This window comes from Camelus ferus, chromosome 25 (genome assembly GCF_009834535.1).
Source record: "Camelus ferus isolate YT-003-E chromosome 25, BCGSAC_Cfer_1.0, whole genome shotgun sequence".
Classification (NCBI taxonomy): Eukaryota; Metazoa; Chordata; class Mammalia; order Artiodactyla; family Camelidae; genus Camelus; species Camelus ferus.
In genome coordinates this window covers 35190768-35213230 of record NC_045720.1, presented here as the reverse complement: position 1 = coordinate 35213230, position 22463 = coordinate 35190768, and the positions used below count along the sequence as shown (strand labels likewise).

At 44.2% G+C, this 22463-nt stretch overlaps 1 protein-coding gene and 1 long non-coding RNA gene across 5 annotated transcripts; both read left to right on the top strand.

The window, feature by feature from the left end:
* The first annotated feature begins 4737 nt into the window (after positions 1-4737).
* Positions 4738-12683, top strand: LOC116659743. Its single transcript, XR_004315078.1, has 4 exons — positions 4738-4876; positions 6707-6829; positions 7136-7217; positions 12270-12683. It is a non-coding gene; the product is annotated as an uncharacterized LOC116659743 (long non-coding RNA).
* A 608-nt stretch (positions 12684-13291) lies between these two features.
* Positions 13292-21990, top strand: PDP1 (pyruvate dehyrogenase phosphatase catalytic subunit 1). Of its 4 annotated transcripts, none has more exons than XM_032467628.1 (3): positions 13339-13475; positions 14224-14258; positions 17922-21990. In XM_032467628.1, exons 2-3 carry the CDS (start codon positions 14228-14230, stop codon positions 19577-19579), a joined length of 1689 nt encoding a protein of 562 aa, XP_032323519.1. In that variant the 5' UTR covers positions 13339-13475; positions 14224-14227; the 3' UTR covers positions 19580-21990. The 4 variants fall into 4 exon arrangements, with proteins under 4 accessions (XP_032323520.1, XP_032323519.1, XP_014420879.2 ...); XM_014565393.2 differs by lacking the exon at positions 13339-13475 and adding an exon at positions 13593-13979; XM_032467629.1 differs by lacking the exon at positions 14224-14258 and having other exon boundaries at positions 13292-13475.
* The last annotated feature ends 473 nt before the right edge of the window (positions 21991-22463 follow it).

Here is a 22463-nt window from a genome sequence, read left to right as displayed (position 1 = left end):
ATCTTGGACACAGTTTTGTCTTTGAAGCACAGGGACATCAGGAGACTGTGGATGGTTCTCATCTCCATATGAGATGCTGCACCCTGCCTCGTCCGCTTGCAATCCCTCCAAGGGCCTCAAAGGCTCTCCTCCTCCAGACACCCAGGGCTGACCCAGCAGGAGGGGTGGCCACCCATATTCATTACAGAGCCTCCTCTCTTCTTATCTTGCCTTTTTTTAGCCTGAAGGACAAAGAGAGAGAGGAGTCTTGGTTTTCCTTGTTCATCTGTTCCAGCTGGCAGCCTGGACAACATCTAAAATCTCTTGCGATGTGACAATTGTTTTTTTTAACTCTAGCATCTCATTTTATGTAATTTTACAGGTAACAGGATGGGAATTCAGCTTAGAAAACTTTTGACCAACAATCATTCAGACAAATGAAAAGGAGGAAGAGGATGAATGTGATGTGCAAAACAGCCTCTATGCTGAGAATGTACATGAATCATGTTTCCAAAGGCCACGTTTTTTATCTGTTTTATAACGACCTGGAACCACCTTCTCATCATGTCTCTCCTGGGCTTTTTAGTTGCCCAAGTCTGACTCATGCCTGAACTTAGAACAGTGAACACCCAGAGCCTCAGACTCTCTGGGCTGAAGAGACCTCGGAGCTGGTCGACCAGCTGCCCCACATCCCCCCACGCCTGTTTGGGAGTCAAAGAAACAAAGATGGAGAGTGTTGTGGGTTGAATTGTGTCCCCTGAAAAGATGTGTTGAAACCTCAACCCCGAGCACTTGTGAATGGAACCTTATTTGGAAATACGGTCTTTGTAGATGTAATCAAGGTCATTAGGGTGGCCCTCATCCAACTGCTGTCCTTACTAGAAGAGGAGAGATGCTGGGACGTTCACATGAGGGGAGAACACAGTGTAACAGACGGAGGCAGAGACTGAAGTATCGCAGCTCAGGGCCAGGCGCTCCAAGGACTGCTGGCAGCCGCCTGAAGCCAGGAAGGGCAAGGAAGGGCCCGCCCCACAGGTCTCAGAGGGAGCCTGACCCTGCTGACACTTTGATTTCTGACTTCAGCCTCCAGAACTCTGAGATAATACATTTCTGTTGGTTTAAGCCACACAGTTTGTGGCACTTGGATACAGCAGTCCTAGGAAATGAGTCCAAGGAGTTTAGGCGAACTGCCCAACATCACACGGTGGGTGATGTGGCCCAGGACCCGCCAGAACACAACCGTTGTGATTCCCATGTCAGTCTATCCACTGTCCTGGGCTTTAGTCCTCCGAGGTGTCGCACCTAAGTTGTATGCATGTGTGTCATCTTCCATTTTGTTTTTGTTCCAGATTCCTATAACAATTTCCCTCAGATAGACTTCCCTTGTTTCCCTGGTTTTTTTTTTCTTTTTTTTGAAAATCCAAAACAGATCAGTTGAGAGAATAATACAATGAACACACATATTCCCTTCACCCAGATTCACCAATGAGCATTTTGCCATGTTTCGCTCTTTCTCTGTTTCTGTCTTGAAAGCTGCCAACCTCAGGACATTTCACACCTAAAATATTTCAGCATGTATTGCCTAGGAACAAAGACATTCTCCTTCATAACGATCAGGGTCAAGGAATTCAGCACCAAAAGGATTACCTAATAAAGACTATACTCAAATTTCTCCACTTTGCCCCCAAATGTCCTTTATAGATACTTCCTTCCTCCCCTTCCTTCCTCTCTACTCTCCTTTCCTTCAGTTTTGGATTCAGCACTCCATCCCCCAGCTGGCAGGTCTCTTTAGTCTCATTTAATTTGGAGCATTTATCCACCTTTTTTTTATTTTGGTCTTTCACAACATTGACATTGCTGAAGAGTCTAAGCCAATGGCCTAAAAGACCGTCCCAGAGTCTGGACTGGTCTGCTTGTTTCCTCATGATTAGAGCATCCTTTGGTGGGGATATTACCCAGGGGAGGGTGTGTATGTCCCATGGCATCCCATCAGGGAGAAACTCACGTGGATCAATAATCACCATTGCTGAGGATGTCAGGTTTGTTGGTGGTGGTGGTACCTGTCAGGTCGCCCCCTTGTAAAGGCACCATTTTTTCCTGCTAGAATTAATAATCCGTGAGGGATATTTGAGAGAAGACTCGCTCTTGATACAGTACATCCAGAGTTAAAAAACGAACGCTGACTCAGTATTAGGTGTCCCTCCGCAGCTGAAATGCAACACCCAGCGTGCCCTGCTTGATTTACTGCATGTTTTTCATAAGGGTTATAGAGGAGTTAAGGTTGAAACAAACCTCCTCCCTCATAAACCATCTGCCTACGGAAACCCGAAGGTCATTTTCATGGCTTCACCAGTGCATACAATATCACTCAGGTTTTGAACTCAGCCAAGATTTCTGACTCATTAAAATTTACATTGAAACTTAAGAAGGCATACCAAAAAAGTCAACTGTACCGAAGAGTAAAACCCTGGGGAGGTCGCCCCAGTGTCTGAAGCATATCATTCTATTAGGTAAATCAAAGGTTTGCTTCTCAGCACGTGAGTATCATGACAGCTCAAGCATCATGGATAACACAGAGCTTAACACTGTTACACATGTGGCAGGGTGCTATTCTTGCTGGCTACCACAAAGGACATGAACTTGAGAAAGCAGGGCAAAAATAGATCTCCAAAGCCATGTCAATCAGTTTTGAGAGGTCAAAAATCCTCGCGGCTTTAATTGGAAGTTACTGCGTTGGTAATTAGTATAACATCACAAAAACACACCTGAGTCTCCGAGTGAATAATAAGCAGGGTGATGACGATGCGTCAGCCACCGAGGCCACCCTCAGGGCCTTCCTGTGCCACTGGAGGGCTGGTTCTACTGGGAACTCCTGGGGTAATTTCTCTGTATTGTTTCCCCACTAGACTGCAAGTTCCGGGAAAACAGGTCTTTGGTCCTGTTTGCTCTCCAGTGCCCAGAACAGTGCCTAGTACACATTGAGTGTCCAACAATATTGGTTGAATGAAGTCATGAGTCAAACAGTGCCCTTCAAGGTTAGGTCAATTCAACGCGTCTAAGCAAGCGATGTCACCTTGTGGCCCCTTCACTCTTTGTTAACTTGACTACTAAATGCGTTGCTCAGGAGTGTGTGTAAAAGGTTTAGCTAGTTATTCCAGGGCAGACAGCACACCTCTGTGTGCCAGACCCTGTCAAGCATGATTCTATCCCTTGAGGCCATGTCTCTCTCTCTCTTTTTTTTGCAAAGCAGGAACGAGGAAGAACATGCAATATTCCATCATTTCATCGTCACAGGTGTGTTTATCTTCTTCTAGTATTTCCATTGCTGAGTTGCTAAAGGTCACGGAGAGAATGAAGCCTTCAGATAGCTTTTTTTTTTTTTTATTGAAGTATAGTCAGTTCACAATGTTGTGTCAATTTCTGGTGTACAGCATATTGTTTCAGTCATACATACACATATTCATTTTCATATTCTTTTTCACTATAAGTTACTACAAGGTATTGAATTGCAGGTTGTTAATAGAATGTGTTTGCTTTTTTCCAGTTTGCTTCAATACTTAGCATTTTTTTCTCTATGTGATTTTGTCCAGAAGTATTGTGACATAAAATTTTGATTAATTTTCTTTAATATATGACAGGTAACCAATATAAGGGATCTGCCCTATAAACATTACTTCATTGTTGCGCATGTGCAGACACTTTAGTTTCAAGGAAGCCGAAAGAATCAACCAGTACACATGTTCACTTGAATCAGGACCCTCCAGGCACAGAGATGGAAGACAGTGCAAAGTAGAGAAGGAGAGAAGGGCCAGGAGACGGGCTCTCCCTCCAGAAGGAAACAGCAGTAATAAACATTTAAATATAAGAATGGTAGTAGTTTGTGCTCATTACACATTCATTGCTTCTGTTCATGACAGCCCTATGCTGTAAGACTATTATTCCCATCGCAGAGAGGAGAAAACTGAAGCTCAGCAAGGTCGTGACTCGGCAGTAGTAAGGAGTGAGCAAGAATCTGAGTCCTCTGACTTCAGAGCCTCTTTCTTCACCACACACAGGATGACAGAGCCTGTTATTTACAAGCGTTGTCTTGCAAGTTTCCACGTAAATCTTTGATCATTCTTAAAGAATGTATCCTGGGAGGAACTCAGGGCAGGTAAGTTCCTGTAAGATCACTGCCCCAGCGTTCAGATACGGGATTCTCTAGAGTATTCTCCTTACACATCTTTTGATATTATTCAGTTCTTTTATCATCTTTGTCATCCTCCCTGAATCCCTCTTCAAAGATGATACATTCCTCTAAAATTATGTGTATAGCTCAACTCCTGAGAGGCATCCATTTGCAAATAGATGAAAAGCTTTGCTACTGTAGGTGAGACGAACAAGGGAGACTGACAACACGGCATGTTAAAAATTCTATCACCACTGACCCGCTTAGACACACAGATCCAACGGCTCACTCTTTCTTCTGTCCCCAGTGAAAAACTAGGGGGAGAAAGGGATCATATAGACAAAGGACTACCCTGAGGACTCCCGTCCAAACTTTGCCAGAGTTGCTTTGTGTGACCAATAGGATACAAAAATGGCTGCACGTCACTTCTGACATTAAGTTATAAAAGACATGCAGCTTCTGTGTCGGTGTCTCCGTGTCTCTCTCAGGTCACTCGCTCTAGGGAGAGCCAGCTCCTGTGCTGTGCGCAGCCCTAAAGAGAGGCCTGCAAGGCAAGACACTGAACTTTTCTGCCAGCAGCCACGTGAGTGAGCTGGAAGCAAGTCTCCAGCCCCGTCAAGCTTTCAGACGGCTACATCCCCAGCAGACAGCTTGACTGCAACCTCTTCGGCCCCTGATCCAGAACCACCCAGCTAAGCTGCTCCCACATCCCTGACTCTCAGGAACCAGGTGAGAAAATAAATGTGTGTTGTTTTAAGCTGCTAATTTTGGAGGTGATTTGTCACCCAGCAATAGATAATACATCCATTATGATCCTAGATAAATTAGATAAATTAACTGAGCCTCTGCATCCTCACCTATAAAGTAAGGACCAATATAAACAGAAATATATTTATACTTATTGCCCTTTGCTTCAGAAAAAATTTAGGAGTACTTTCAGGGATACAAAAAATACAAGGCAGCATAAATTAAAAGAGGAGAGAGGACAGAAAAACAAGGGTGGGGAAAACAAAAGAAACAGGAAAGAGGCTAAAAAATAACACGTTACACGCATGCTATAATTGGACCACAATTCTGGCTCTGAAACTTAGCAAAGCTCCTCCGGCCTCCCCCGTCTCCCCAGCCCCGACCTCCCACATGCAAAGTCAGGTGTTTATTCAGTTGTGAGTCCAAAAGTTTTTAAAAAAAGATCCAATTATTTCAGAGACATGTAATTATCCTTCGGCTAACGTGGATGAGAATTTTCCCTGGGCGTGCCCTAAAGCAGCCCCTGGGTGGGGAGCAAGCAGAGGCCTCCAACCTCACAGGTAATTTAATGAAATGGGATGAGGCTCCCAGAGGGTTTCATCCACATAGGCCCATAACGGGGTCTCACCCAACAGGGCCGCCGCTGCCACCAGCACTGAGGGCAAAGTCTTACCAGTACTCCTGCTCACCTCTCAAAAACAGTTTGCCCTTCACAGATGGATACTCTTGACTTTCCATTCTCATCAATATTAAAAAGAGCCTATTTTCAGCCACAGACTTAATGGAAACAGTTGTAGAAAATTCTGGGTCTTCCAAATAGTTTCTCAGATTCCTTCCATCACAATAAGAAACTCAATGGACATAAATGTCCACCCTCACGGTAACCCATGCACAAAGATATGGGCTCCTTTGACATCCTCCCCTTTCAAACCTTTCTTATTTACATCACCATCAAGTCTTAATGTTTTCAGTGGTGGTTCTTTCTGTCTGATCCAACCTTCCCATTGTTGCTGCCACTGCCTAGCTCTGAGTGTTAACTCTTTACCCCCATGGTTAGGCAACAGCCCTGCATTAGCCAGCTCAGGCCACCTTAACAAAATACCACAAACTGGGTGGCTTAAACAACAGACATTTCTCATGATTTGGAGACTGGGAAATCCTAGAGTGAGGTGCTGGCTGATTCTGTTCTCTTCCCCATGCGTCTTCACACGCCAGAGGGAGAGGGAGGCAGCGAGCTCGCTGGTGTCTCTTCTTATAAGGGAACTACTCCCATCACGAAGGCCCTATCCTCATGACCTTGTCTAAACCCAATCACCTTCCAAAGGCCCCACGTCTTAATAGCATCACATTGGGGGTTAGGGCTTCAGCATAAGAATGTGGGGGAACATCTCAGTCCACAGCCAGCCCTCAGCCATTCCCAACAGAGCCAAGATGCGTGGGACTGTAAGAGCACTTCTTCTCTTCACAGTTTAGTCAAGTCCTGAGTCCACCTGAGTCCAGACTGCAGGATGAGAAGGTCCAACATCCTTGAAATTAAAGATTTTCAAGAGTCAAGACCCAAACAAATGTCTGCCCCAGCTCCTGTCCTTCACCCAACATAGCTCCTCCACTCAGATTTGCCCCCTCTCCTTTCTGGGCCTTTCTGTGTTGTGAAATCGTGAACACACCACCACCACCCTCTTTTTGCAGCGAATTCCATCCCTTTGATCTAGTTCAAATCCAAGCTGAGAAATGAGAATCTCAGAGTTGGAAGGCCTCTAAAGGTCACTGTGTCCAACACTCAACCTCATCCATGTGTCTTCTCTTCACTAGTCCAACAGTCATTGGGAAGCTAAGTCATTTACCTGCTAAGCCAAGTAAAAATGGATATGATGGGTTCAGCCCAGAAAGACATCACAGTTTGTACACGGAGACTGGAATGCAAATGACTACAATGTAAGTACAATGTTCAAGACCTGAACAATGTTCTTTGGGGGCACATCCTTTGACACTTGTCCAGATTCTGTTTGAGTATCTCCAGGGACAGGAAACTCAGGGAGCTCCTTCCATTTTCAGAAAGCTGTCAACCACAGAAAGTTACCATGCTGAGTTTCAATCTAACTTCTACACATTTATTTTAGTTTTTTTCAAACTCCAGAGTTTTCAAAGATAAACCTAGCTTTCTATTCTTATGACTGTCATTTAAATATTTTAAGACCACATCACAAACATCCCTAAATGTCTCATATGTTCCGAGTCCAGGCTCTTCACCCTGCTGGCTGCCCCACTCTGGCTCCAATGAAGATTTTTCATACCTTTCCAAGTTTGCTGGGGATTCACCCAGGTAAAGTGGAGGGAAGCTATCACCGCCTTTTCTCTTATCTTAATACAACCTAAAATCACATTTAGCTTTTGTAGAGGGAAGGGGGCACCCTTATTACTTCTTATAGAGTCAAAATTTCCAGTGATTTCTTTTTTACTCTCTCACATACCTAAGTGATCTCTCCTCTTGAATGGCTCATATTGGGGCTTGTTCGTACTACTTTGTATTGTCAGTTAATTTTTTTTAATGTATAAATCTAAGCTCTCTATCTAAAAGAGAAGGTTTCTTGGCGTGGGAGATGGTGGTAAAGGTACTTTTATTATTCATATTTACCTTTGATAAGCATATGAATGAATGAACAAGCACTGTGGTGACGCAGAACCACCCTCCCCAAAAGGTGTCCACACTGCAATCCCCAGAATCTGCGTATACGCTATGCTAACACAGCAAGGGGGAATTAAGGTTACAGATGGACTTACTGTTGCTAATGAGCTGATTTTAAAATAAAGAGATTATCCTGCATTATCGAGGAGGGCCTCATGTAATCACAAGGGTCCTTTAGAAAAGAAAGCAGAAGAGATCACAGTGACAGAGAGTAATCTGAAGCTATTACTCTGCTCCCTTTGAAGCTGGAGAAAGATGTCAGGAGTCAGGGAACCGCAATGGCTTCTCAGCGCTGGATGAGGCATGAAAACAGATTCTCCCCTAAAGCCTCCAGAAGGGGACGCAGCTCTGCTGACAGCTTGATTTTAGCCAACTGAGACCCATTTTAGAATTCTGACCTCCAGAACTGTAAGAGACGTGTGTTTTAAGCCACTGCATTTGTGGTGGATTGTTACAGCAGCAAGAGGGAACCACGTGGTGCTATTTGCAGCCAATGGCATTTGGCATGTTCGTTTAGATTTCCATTAATCCTCACAATAGATTTTAAGTGTCAGAGCGACTGGATAAATCTGGGAAGATTGCAGCTAGTAAGACACAGAGCTAGGATTTGAACTCAGGTCTCTCTGCCTTCAATTTAGACTCGTTTTGCAAAGCCATGATGCCTTAAGAAAGGGTAAAATTGCAACCCAGATATTGTACCTGAGCAACTCTCTGAACGTTCTGATGAGACTTCCCAAACCCGTTGTTCCCAGCAGAAATGAGATGATTCAATAGCTCTCATTAACACTGCTCTTCCTGTCTGCTTTCTCTCCTTGAACTTCTCTCTCTCCAGTTGATACTGCTTAAAAATAAAAGTAACATTTTAAGCAGATCACAGAGCTTCCAACAGATTAAACTGTTCACTTCGTATCATATCATCAACCATAGTTTATCACCAGGATGTGAACTGAGTACATTAGGGATATTCATCTACAAATATTTATAATGTTTAGTTTCTAAGGAGAATATGTTTTTACAATCACAACTGGTTTTCCTGAAAAACCATAACCAAACCCTGCAGCTCTCTGACAAGAGAGTGGCCATTCAGTGGTGATCCAGTTGGTGGTGTGAAATTTATTGTGGGTTACAGACACAATAAACATGGGTGGAAATTCTATAATTTTAAGGATAAAGTTTGTCTTGGAAACCACCAAGAAATCGGGAAACTTTCTGTAGTTCTTTATCTCAATGCATTCACCTGTTGTAACAAGCCACTTTTGTCTTTATATTTGAAATGAGGCCATTCATTATTGAGCACCTACTGTGCGTAGTGGTCACTATAACATAGTGCCTCAGAATGCAGGCTCTGAGGTAGGTGGTTCTACTATTTCTTACTTATGTAAGCCTGGGGCAAATCACCCCCAGTGAGACTCAGTTTCCACTCCTGTGAAATGATATGATGATCTCACCTACCTCCTATGAGTGTGATGAGGATAGAATGAGACGACGCATTTAGAACGGGGGTCAGTGTAAAACAAGCACTCACTACCGGTAAGTTCTCACTATATGCCAAGCTGTGGGTTTATACTGGCGCATGAGACATGGTCCCTGCCCTCGAAAAGCTTATACTCTAATAGTTAAGGTGTACAGGGAAGCAAGGAATTATACATTTTTAAGAAGTGCGTGCAAGTCAGTAGCTATATTTTTGAGTTCATAGTGTGGGGGGTTCGGCGAAAATTTGCAGATTGGCATGACCTGGTCAGGGCACCCAGGACCTGGCACCTAGTGTTAAGTGTAGACCCACCCCGATGTCTCAGTTCCCCTGAAACCCTTCCTTCACCTTTTACCTCTGCATACTGGAGAATCATCCACAGAATTACGCTGTATGACGAAGTAATCCTGCCTGACGGTCTGACGGCTACACAGTAATGCCCCTCCCCCCATGCACAGCATCCTTAATATTTGAAGATACCCCCATTAAGAGTGATTTTCGAAATACATGCCTGCCTCAGGTCTACAGACCTGCAGTCTTCTTACTAAAAGCTCCTGAACCTCTAATAAAGCAATCCCAGATACCTACTTTTCATATTCTTTGTCACATTAAATTAAGGCACAGAAACTTCCTGCCTATTCTCCAGGAGACTTTTGTCCCTAATTTTGCAAGGGAATGAAGCTACATGTATATACATGCATACATATGTATATTCTACATGTATATATATATATATATATATATATATATATATATATATATATATATATATACATGTATATAGCTACAGTATATTCCTCATACTACTGCCTCATGAATTCTGATGAGAACAGACTACTTTTAAAATATCAGATGAGACAGAGGTGACCACACCCATAACAGCCTTCGGCCCACAAGAAATGAGCCACAGGACAGGTTTTGTTTCTTTCTTGTAGATGATTTGCTGATCTCAGTGTTCCAATAACTCCAAATAACTTAATTTCAGAAAAGCAACTCTCAACCCCAGGACAGTAATAAAAAGGTACCTATTGCTTATGTACTTAGTAATTATTTGCTGATTTCCTATCCAAGACCTGGAGGGAGGCAGGAGCTAAAGATGAGTGTCCAGCAGCCTCTCCTCCCCCTAATCGCTGATTTTGGCAAAGGCCCTGGCCGCTCACTAGCCATCAGGCTGACAGCATCTCAGACCCACATGCAGGTCTATTTTAAGCTTCCTGGCTGGCACCACTGAGACTCCACTGGACCACCTCCATGTCGTCATAGTTAACCTCAATACCCTCAAGGGTCTTATCATCCACCCACAAGAATACCGGGCCAACCTGGTTAAGCACTTGCTTATTTCCCAGTTTATTCTCGGGCAAGAAGATGACTAAGTGTTAAGGGTCTCATTCAGGAACAGTCTTTGCATTTTTGGTATCACAGAAAGCAGTGTGTAGACAAAATAGATATTCCTGCTCAGTGTGTTCTCTGTGCCATACTATTTTAGAAGCCACTTCGTCTCTCCTTGCCTGCCCTTCTCTACAAAAATCCTGGGCTGTTTCAGTGCTCTTTTTCTACACCTTCCAATGTCAAAGTGTCAACAGGTGTTCTGGTGGCTAAAACGGTCTGCGAGGTCAGAGCAGCAAACCCAAGGACCTGCCCCGGCCTTACCCAGATGGTACAAACAGTTGGTTCCTCTGCAGAAGAACTGTGACTTTATTTAGAACATACATATCACTGCATCACACAACTTTGCAGCTAGAGAACAAAACTTACATCTTTAAGTGAGTTTATTTCAAAGCCATTACTTCGGGGAACCTTTATTCTGATTCCAGAAATATCCTGGCATAGCCTTCAATAATTATGACAAATTCTTTCGACTATATTTAGTGGTGGCAAATACCAGGTTTTTGAGAGTGGGTGTTATTTTCAGAAATAGGTTGTTCAGAACTAAGCATAATAACATGGGGGAATCAATACTACTTTGGTATAAAAACCAAGGTGCCGGTTCTAGTAAAATAAGCTGGCGCTTCCTGTGCAGATCCAAAAACAATGTGCAAAGATCATTTAAAAAGTGCTCTGAATAATGGCAGTGTTGCGGTGGAATGAGGGTGTACACTACCAAGGTGACTTGAAGAGGTCATTGATAGGAATGTAAATACTCCGGGGTCTCATTATTCTGTTTTCACAATCATGAGGAAAAAAGTTTATAGACAACAGACAGACCTAGTGTAAACTTCATTTCTGAGTCCTCAGGCAGAAACTCTCAAATTAAAAATCCACTTTCCTTCAATTAACTGGTATCCATGCCTGCAAAGCAGGGGCTAAGAGGTAGTGACACTTATGTAAATTACTTTAACCTGATATCCTGAGGTTCTAAAACTCCAGTCTATTAATAACTTATTAGTGTCTAGTGTAGTACACGTTGCACTTGAGGGTCTGAGTCTCCTACCCTCTGGGAGCCCTTAATTAACACACACTGAGCTGGACATATCTATAACATTAAAGACAGCTAATACTTTTTCTTAGCATGATATATATTTATATCAACTCACTCAATACAACCCCATGAGTTTAAAATTTCTCTATTTTTACTCCTGTCTTACCTATGAGAGAGCTGAGCCAGGTAGAGGTTCCCAACACCATACAGTAAGCTGCAGAGCTGGGACTGGAGCCCAGGCAGCCTGGCTCTCCAGCCGTGCTCGAACTCACTTTACTATATCACCTTTATTCTGCCTCTGAGATGAGAAAACCAGATACATAAATCAGATACTCAAAAAAAAAAAAAAAAAGGACAATGAAGAATACTTACAAATTTATGGGAAGCTCATTTGAGAAGTAGAAAGGAGGGTTGAAGTGAGGCAGATGGACCCTGTAAAATGGGATGAAGGCCACATAAAATAGCCACAAGAATTCCATGGGCAACCTGGGACTGGGCAAAAAGGCTCTCTAATTTATTCAGAGAATTGAGGAGGCAGCTGGAAAGATCCAGGAGTTATAAAGAACCAGTTTCTGGCACTTTTTTGTGTCAATAAAAATTTTCCATTACACAAAAATCAGATAATGCAAATTAATAACTCTCCAATACTGTTAACTCTCCAATGACAGTTTTTACATCCAGCCCACTCACTCTGTGACCTTTACTGGTTAGTAAGCAAATATGCTTAATAAATCAAAGTAAACTGCTTAACAGAAGGCAGGATAAGCGCATGATCTATGTGATATTATCTCCAATGAAGCTTTTAGAAACTACTACCAGCGACTCAGCTCCCATAAAGAAGGAATTATGTGTGGATGGAAGCAAATGAAGGAGCCCTTGAGATAATCTTCCTTTTAACCACAGAAGGCCAATGCCACCCCAAGTCCAGCCTCATCTTACAGAAGCGGAAACTTGAGTCTCATGGAGAGGAAATGACTTGGATGAAGGTCCTGACACCGAGTCCAGGACTCGTCCCACTTCTGCAGACTGCGTTCCACCCTTTTCCTTGTAACCATTCAGGGTAAATGAGTCAATACTGATTTCAAAGCCCTTGAGAAAACGTGAGCACACACCTACTCTACAGGGCAAAGAATTCCTTCATCACAACTTCCTCTCGCTGATGTTTAGACTAGCTTCCTCTCCCTGGGCCCTGAGAGGTGTCCAGAAAATGACAGAAAACATTGTCCAAGTTAACGCTCCTAAAATCTGCAAAGTATCAAATGAATGAGGCCAAAGTTACCCTCCGGTTATGGTGCCTTATTATTTCAGGCTGGGGCGACTGGATGGAATTTGGTTTCCCGTTGGACAGGGAGTCGCCCCGCAGCTTAATTCTACGAAGCCTGGGCCCACCCGCAAGGCGCGGGGTTGGCTCGGCCTCTAAGGCTGGCCATGCGCTCGGCGGCTCCCCAGCCGCGGTGCCAGGGATTCTCGGAAGCACGCCCGGCAGGGAGCGGCGGGGCCGCGGGGCCCCGCTCACGTGGGGATGCTGGGGCCGGCCCGGACGCTTCCTCCCTCTGGGTCCACGGCCAACCGCATCGCCGCCGCGCAGCCCCACCCTCCACCCCGCTACCGGGCGAGGGCGCGGTCACGTGAGGCGGGCCCGCGGAACCAATGGGCAGCTTGCGCCGAATGGAAGGGATCATCTGACCCCCATGACGTCACAAAGCTGGAGGGGAGCGCGCCGCTCTTCCGCCCTCACGCCCCTGGCTGCGGCCCGCTCTCCTCTTCCCCGCCCACTCGTCACTGCGCAGCCAATCGGGAGGCGGGAAGCGCTCCGGCCGGAACGTGCGGGCGGGGCGGGGCAGGGTGGCGGCCCGGCGGGGCAGGGGCGCGGAGTGGGCCGGCCTGGGGCGAGGGGCCGCGCTCCGGGTAGCTGAGCCAGGCTGCGTGGACCGAGCGCCGGGAGGTGCCGCCGCCGCGGCCGCCTCCTCGTCGGGAACAAGCCGCTGCTCCCCTGCCGTGCCCGGTTCGTATTCCCTGCTCCCGGCCCCGAGCCGCTCTGTCCGGAATCCTCCTCCGCTCGCCGAAAGTTGTGAGGGGGGCGCCCGGCGCGCGTGGGGCGCGGCGGCCGCGAGCGTGCGGAGGGACGAGAGCCGCGGAGCGACGGGGGAGTCGGGCGTGGAGGCGCTGGGGGCCCCCGCGGGCTCGCGGCGGGGGGCGGGCCCGCCGCGCCCGCTGTCAGCGCCGGGGGCGCCGTGGGGACCCAGGGAGGTGCGGCGCAGGTGGCGCGGCGTCTCTGCCAGAGGAGCTCTCTTTACACACCCTGGGGTCCCGGGTGACCCCACGGGCAGCCGCCGCCGGCTGACCCCGGGTTTCTAGGACTGAAGCCGGCGCGGCGTGGGCGGGCGGAGGATGCCGCGCGCCCGTGGGCTCCTCGCCGGGGCTGGATGGACTGGGCGGCCGCGGGGCGCGCCTCTGCCGGTGTCTGGGCCCCCGCCGCCTCGGGCTGTGGCTCTGTCTCTCCCGCGGGGTGGGTTTGTTTGTTTGGTTTCCTTCTTCTCCCCACCCCTTTCTCCCTCCTCCATCCTCTTCCCCCTCCTAGCCCCATTCACCGGGCCGGAGCGAGACCTCGCCCCTCCTCCGCTCTCTCCTCCCCCTCCGCCGCCGCCTCCTCTAATGAGCATCTCTTCCTTGCTTTCAATGGGCCGGTGCTGCTGTCGCTGCTGCTGCCCGCGCGGGTTGTGGATGTTGTCGGCTCCGTGTTGTGATGACAGGAGAATGTGTGTGTGTCCCGGGCCCAGACGAATTGGTAGGTATTCACTTAACTACCTGCGTTGGGTACCCAGGAAGGATGGTGACTGATTTTGTTGTGTGCATGGTTTTAAACGTGGGTCGGTGTGGAATTAAGAGGTGAGGTAGATACAAAAGCGGGACGAAAGCGTCCTGGACCGGGATAGCTTTGATGCCTTAGTGAGTGCAATTTTCAGGTAGGGACAAAGGAAGCTAATCAAACAAGTGCTGTCTTGGGGCTTCGTGTCTTCCGAAGGCAACTGGTTTCTTCATTCGTGTAGAAATAGCCAAAGCTGTGAAATGGCTAGACCTTGCCCCCAAATGCTGAAAAATCGCAGTCTTTTTGAAGGGTGTTTAATGCAATCGGATTACATAAACTGGGGTTCTGACACATTTAGTGATTAGTATAGAATTTTTTTTCCCATTCACAACAAAAGCGCTGCAAAGCTAGAGCTCTGTTATTGGTGTGGTAATAGCGTTCTCTAATTAATTTGTTCTTGAGTTTATTGATGAACTGGAATCATTTCTTGGCACCGGCTCTGCTGAGCACATCAATAAGAGTGGATGGGTCTCTTTTCCTGTTTCTGGGTGCAGCTCATCTTTCCTTATTAGTCATTGGCAAAATCTGCCTAAGACCAGATGCTGCATATAAGGTGGCTAAGTCTGCATCTCGGGATAGGAACTTCTTAGTGAAATTGTGGTCGGAAATACCTTGAAAATTTGACACCGCTCCAGTTTACCGCAGCTGTACCGTGCTTTCATTCTTACTGCCTAATCAAGAGCCTCCGTTCATTTAGCAAGTTTGTCAACAACAGTTGACAACAGTTTGTCAACAACTGTTAACAACAATTTTGATTTCATGGGGTTTTGTTGTTGGATATTCAGGATATTTAGAAAGAAACTCGGAGTTTTTGAATGCTCACTTATGGTTTATGAAAGCATTTGAAAGTACTTTAACTTCTAAGAGTAACTGATCTGATGGAGAGAGTATGTCACTTGTACTGGTGGTGACAAAATGTTCATTAACTACAGAGTAGGTAACTTCCCTAAGAATTTGTCTTCTGAAGGCGTGTTTGGGAGTTGAGGCATCTCAGTCCGTGTGCTAAGCCCCTGAGTAACTGAAAGATAGAGTTGATAAAATTCATTCTCTGCTTTTTGTTTTCAGTGTAGAGAATTTATCCCTCAAGGAAAAATGTATATTATTTATTTGAGTACTTGCTGTTGAATTTCCATTTCCATATTATTCAAAGCAGCAGCTGCCTGAATCGATTATTTTGCCACAGTAATTCATTCATTTTCCTGTCAATTACGAAAGCAGAAGAATCATCAAAACAAAGGAATTTAAGGAAGATGTCGGTTTCATGGATTTCTTATTCCTTGATCAGATGTCATATAGCCAAATCCTGTTATGCATGTCTGTCAGACCCCTCTCCAAACACATGCACGCGTGGGCTTGCTGTACTTTGATTCAATTTACAATCCATGCAGTAACACGTGTTTTTTTTCCCTCTAAGATTAAGTTTTAAGTTGAGCATAAATGCAAACTTATATAAAGTTACGGAAAAAATTTCTCTTATTAAGATTAGTATCTGTTTACATTTTTAGTAATAGAAATAATCTTTATACAAAGCATGAAATGAGTTAATGTGCTTTCTGCATACAGACCTGGCAAGAGAGGTGTTTTATGTCTGGAAGCCAGTGTCATGTGGCCCAGCATTTGAGCACATCTCCTGGCTTAATCATGTACACTTAACCTTTGGATGACTTTCAGGTATTCAGTTTGAAGTGCTGTTATTTAAGTGGTTGGTCTTGATATTCTGGAATTTCTATGTCTCATTATTGCATTTCAGAACGCTTAGTTATTGGTCTTATTTTCAAAATTCTAATCATTACCTTCTGTTGCCTAATCTTGTCTTCAATTTTGTAAGCAAATCCCTTAAATTGCGCAGCTAAAATAATGGTATTCTGTCATTTGCAGAAGGGGTTCTATATGACTGGCTTATGTAGTGCTTATTACAGAAGCAAACAAGAATCAGTCATTACCCAGTGCTTTCTCTGCTCCCCTCCTCACATCCCACTTACCACTTTTCAAACTGTTCTTCAAGAGAGGGTACGTGAAAACAGTGTAATACAGAGCTAACACTGTCTGTATTTGTAATTTTTGCTTAATGTGTTCAACCTTAGGAAGGAATAGTTGATATTAAGACTCAATGGTTTTATCTTTCTTACTCCTTTTTGTTTATTGCATTTGTTTCCTTATTTAAAATATTTCTAAAGCCTGTTTATTTATAGGCCAAATTAATACTTTGGGGCAATACTGCAAGAACTCAGAGAAGATTTCCTCAATAATGAGGAAGAAGAGATTTTTTTTCTTGTATAAATTACCTGAATTAATTATACATTCATTAAATTTTCTACATAAAAGCCCAGCAAAATATTTTCAGTGTCACATAGTAAGTGATATGATTTCAATATAGTCATGATTATAATACTGTACCTTTTTTATCTAAGCCTTAGACTATTAGACTACTATTTCACTATTTGTTAATTTCCAAGGGCAAATAGATACCTTTTTTTCTTTAATGTAAGAGAAAATATTTTTCTACGGGTGAATTCTGGGGATTCATAATAGTCAAAAGTCATATTTCTGTAGCTTTCTCTTATGGCTGATAAGCAGAAGAAAATGCTAGCAGTAAATTAAATTCCAGAACTGAGACCATTTACATTACTAACAAAGTTTTAAAGCTACTGGAATACTTAATCTTTTTTTTTTTTTATTGCAGAGGGCACAGTAAAATTAATGAATAAATAAAATCTGCATTTGATTTCAAAGTCTCACTTCAACACACAGCTTTTATAAAGGCACAGAGTCTTAGAAGCAGCCTCAGGTAGCATGTGTTCATTCACAGCTTAGGAAAGTGAAGCTCAAAGAGGTGAGCCTGCTTTTCCAGGATTATGCGGTGAATTGGTGGCAGACCCGTGTCCGTAAACTTACCACATTGGCACGGTGGTCTGGAGAGGCATTGTTTGCGAGACCATCTGCTGGGATGCAGGGTGGACGCATTAGAACTTCTATTTTTATTCATTATGTGAAAGCTTTCTTACATATGTTGCAGTGGTTGTTATATTAATATAGTAGAATATGTACATAATTTAGAAGTAATTCATGACTACAGGCAGGTTGGGACTGCATCCTAACATGTTTTTGGTGTGTAATCGGATGCTGACATTGGTCAACAGGTCTAGAAACAGGATCCTCATAAGTAGGAGGAGTCCCTGTGCACTGTGGGGGACCCGCAGCCTTCGTGAAGGATGGGGAGAAGGGCGATTGGCTAGGTAGGCTGCCACTGCATAATGTTATGTAACCTTCATCTCCCCCGCTCTCCCCAGCCAAATCTATTGTACATTCTGCACATTTTGTGCTGCACAGAGAAATACGAAGAGAAGAGAAAGGAAAGCTAGCCTCGCAGTTCAGTCCTGGCTCCGTAAGTGATTGGGAGGTGTGCTTAGCGGAATATACCCTATGGAACTAGTACATGATACACGTGTGAAATGTAGTGCCTCCTAGCCCAGGGAGCGTGTAGGCTCACCTGCTAAATATTTCTTAAGAAAGCAAAAATAGATGGAATAATCTAAAGGTAAACTTCTTTCTTTGTGTGTACCTGTGTAATTTGCTGTCTAGGAATCCCAGTCAGAAGTTCCAGCCTGCCGCTGTTCTCCGATGCCATGCCAGCACCAACCCAACTGTTTTTCCCTCTGATCCGAAACTGTGAACTGAGCAGAATCTATGGCACTGCATGCTACTGCCACCACAAACATCTCTGCTGCTCACCCCCTTACATTCCTCAGAGTCACCTGAGATACACGCCCCATCCGGCGTATGCTACCTTTTACAGGCCGAAGGACAGCTGGTGGCAGTACACCCAAGGGAGGAGGTACGCTTCCACACCGCAGAAATTTTACCTCACCCCTCCGCAAGTCAACAGCATCCTGAAAGCTAATGAATACAGCTTCAAAGTGCCAGAATTTGACGGCAAAAATGTCAGTTCTGTCCTTGGTTTTGACAGCAATCAGCTGCCTGCAAACGCACCCATCGAGGACCGGAGAAGCGCAGCCACCTGCCTGCAGACCAGAGGGATGCTCCTGGGGGTTTTTGACGGCCACGCAGGCTGTGCTTGCTCCCAGGCGGTCAGTGAAAGACTCTTCTATTACATCGCTGTCTCTTTGTTACCCCACGAGACTCTGCTAGAGATTGAAAACGCGGTGGAGAGCGGTCGAGCGCTGCTCCCCATTCTCCAGTGGCACAAGCACCCCAACGACTACTTCAGTAAGGAGGCGTCCAAATTATACTTCAACAGCCTGAGGACTTACTGGCAAGAGCTTATAGACCTCAACACTGGGGAGTCGACGGATATTGACGTTAAGGAGGCTTTGATTAATGCTTTCAAGAGGCTCGACAATGACATCTCCCTGGAGGCTCAAGTCGGTGACCCCAACTCTTTCCTCAACTACCTGGTGCTTCGAGTGGCGTTTTCTGGGGCCACAGCGTGTGTGGCCCACGTGGATGGTGTTGACCTTCATGTGGCCAATACTGGTGACAGCAGAGCCATGCTGGGTGTGCAGGAAGAGGACGGCTCTTGGTCAGCAGTCACTCTGTCTAACGACCACAATGCTCAGAATGAACGAGAAGTGGAACGGCTGAAATTGGAGCACCCGAAGAATGAGGCCAAGAGTGTGGTGAAGCAGGACCGGCTGCTGGGCTTGCTCATGCCGTTCAGGGCTTTTGGAGACGTAAAGTTCAAATGGAGCATTGACCTTCAAAAGAGGGTGATAGAGTCTGGTCCAGACCAGCTGAATGACAATGAGTACACCAAATTCATCCCCCCTAATTATTACACACCTCCTTATCTCACTGCTGAGCCCGAGGTAACTTACCACCGATTAAGGCCACAGGATAAGTTTCTGGTACTGGCTACCGATGGGTTGTGGGAGACGATGCACCGGCAGGACGTGGTTAGGATTGTGGGCGAGCACCTGACGGGCATGCATCACCAGCAGCCCATAGCTGTCGGTGGCTACAAGGTGACCCTGGGACAGATGCATGGCCTTTTAACAGAAAGGAGAGCCAAGATGTCATCGGTGTTTGAGGACCAGAATGCCGCCACCCATCTTATCCGCCATGCTGTGGGCAATAACGAGTTTGGGGCTGTCGATCACGAGCGCCTCTCCAAAATGCTCAGTCTTCCTGAAGAGCTCGCTCGGATGTACAGAGACGACATTACAATCATCGTAGTGCAGTTCAACTCGCACGTCGTAGGGGCCTGCCAAAACCAGGAGTAGTGAGTGCGTCTTACCCTGGCAGGTCTTAACTCAAATAGATTTAAAGGGCAGAGAGATTTTTAAAAGATACTAGTGAACGTAATAAACACTTCCAGTGGGTCATTGTAAGCATTTCCCCATTTGGCACTCTGGTCGGTCGGGTCCTCCACATTGCCTTTGCAGCAGGGCGGTAGGATCAGGAGTCTCGCCCTGCCTAGCCCGGACCTCATGGCACCCGCACACCTGCACTTGGGGCCTGTCAGTCCCTTATTGCAGTTGTCTTGTGACATCTTTTATCAGTCTGAGCAAATCAGGATGACCTGGCAGATAGGAGCTTGAACAGGCCAAAAGCAAGGATCTTGCTGGGTGTACTCTGCTGGTAAAAGGAAAAAAAAATTACTGTTCACACCTGCAGACCCCTTTCATCACCAAGATTCCAGTGTGTGAGGACATTTATTTATTGCATGATTTCCTAGATATACAATCTATGCATTATTCATATAAATTTATTTTTACCTGGAGTAGTTTTCAAATCCAGTACTTTAAGCCATAAACAACCGAGAACCAAGCAATCTGAATTTGTGTTTGTGATTATTTGACTGGAATGCTTCTTGAATGAAAAAACAAACTACTCTCTTCCCCAGCCCCCGATTACCTAATGTAATTGAAACATTTTCTGTTTGCCACACACTTGAAGACAATAAAGGTTTTTAGTTTTATTTACTCATATTGATGTTAAATAAAAAAGAACTTTTTTAGTCTGTATTAATGAAAGGCTTAACTTAGTTTGAAATAAAAAGATCCAGAAAAAAGAGAAGAGACTGATATGTTCAGTTACTGTCATCTGTAGCCACCAGCACGTCGCTCTTACTGTGTAATCCCCAAAGCTTGGCATGCTGTGAGTGTGTGGTGGGTAGACTGCTGCTGACAAGTCATACTTCTAATTTAGTAGTGATAAGAATTTTCATCACTTTGGAATTGTAAAGATGACATATATGAAAAAATTCAAATCCAGAATTTTGGGGAATAAAGTCTTACCTGCGGGTGTTGAGATGGGGAGGAAGTTTTTGTTTTTCTCCACTTAGACATAGGTCAGTTAAAATAATTGGCTTAAAAGTTACTAAATGCTTCAAACATACTGTAGCTTATAAATAGGAATGTTAAGATATATTCATGAGAAATTTTAAGAGGTAACTGTTGTGCATGCCTGATGCTTAATAGAACACTTAGTGGCATCAAGTGTTGTTTGCAGCAGTCTCTGTAATTATATGCAGTCCCTTCCAGTGCTGTATCAAAGTAAATGAAAATAAACATATTCAAATTGGCTTTTTGGAAGCTTATTTGATATGCATCAAATGGCATTTTGTTCCTGTGTTTAATGTACAGCTGTGCATATATTTTCATTAGTTAGTTCTAGCATTACTGTTAAAGCATGGCTATGACTATGTTTGATTTTCATAGATATTTAATACAAAACATGATCAGTTTTCCCTTGTGTAATTAGTTGAGGGATGTCTAGGAGTCCTTTCAGATTTCCGTGGAATATGAACTAGGTATTCAAGGACTCCCTCTGGAACGTGGGCACTGAAGCAATATAGAATTGGCTGCAAAATTTGTTGCAGTTGAAAACAGACTCAGGAAGATTGCAGCTCAGAAGATCACATAATGTTTGTTTTCTGAGGTCTGTTTTTTCCCCCTTGAGTCAGCTTGGAACTTTTCTCCTAGGCAGTATTTTGGAGGGGGGAAAAGCACTATATATTTATTTATAAATGTTTTGACAGAGACTTCATCTTTTAATGAAATATATTAGAATGCAATAACAGTTAGAACTCATTTTCAGGCTATTATTTGAATTTCTCTTGAACACCACCACTATAGAGTTCTGTATTATTATATATTTAATAAAAGTCTTGTCTCTATATATACACTATATATATATAAACTTGGTTTCCTGTGGTCATGATCAAGATAGTAATTCATATTATTACACTTTGTCTGCAGTCCGAAAGCCTGTCTACTCTATAGAAATAAAAATGCAGTGTAGAAATGGAAAAAAAAAATGGATGCTAGAAATCTGAATGTACTATCATCTAAAAGAAATTGTGATTTTATTGTAATTGGTTGTCACTGTGATGTGATATCTAGAATTAAAGAATACATGTAGACTTTCCTGGTATTTAGCCTTTCTTAAACTTTTTCAATTTAAACTTTCTAACATATGTATCAACCTCTGTATTTAGTCAGTGGCTCATGGTATCATACTCTGCCCTTAACTAGTTGAATGCAGTGGTGGTATGGTGCACAGTACTTGGGAAAAAACTGTCTTATAAAAGATATATCTCTGTGAAGAAATGTGAAGAGTTTATATATAATACAGAAAATGGTCAGAGAAATGCCCACAGTGAATTAAAGCTTCATATCTGCTTTCTGAATGACCTGTGTTGGTTTTTAATTAATAGTAAAATTCAGTAGATGCTTTCAGTGGTAGAATATAGTTAACTTTAGAATTCACTAGATAGATGGTGCTTTTTTAAAAAACTGAGGTATAATTTACATTCAATAAAATGCACAGATTTTAAATGTGTAGTATGAGGTTTGGCAGCTGCAACCCCAATGAAGAGATAGAACTTTTCTATTATTCCAGCAGAAAACTCCCTCATGCTAATCCCTCCCCACAAAACTACTGTTCTGACTTCTGTCACCATAGGTTAGTGTTGCTTGTTCTAGGAATTCACATAAATGAAATCATATATGTGCTCTTTGTGTGACTTTTGTTCATTTTTTGAGATCGTTTATGTTGTTAAGCATATTCATAGTCTTCTCCTTATTACCCGGTAGCATTCCGTCGTATGAACGTATCACAGTTTATCCACTGTTGATGGGCATTGTTAGCCCCCTCCCTCTC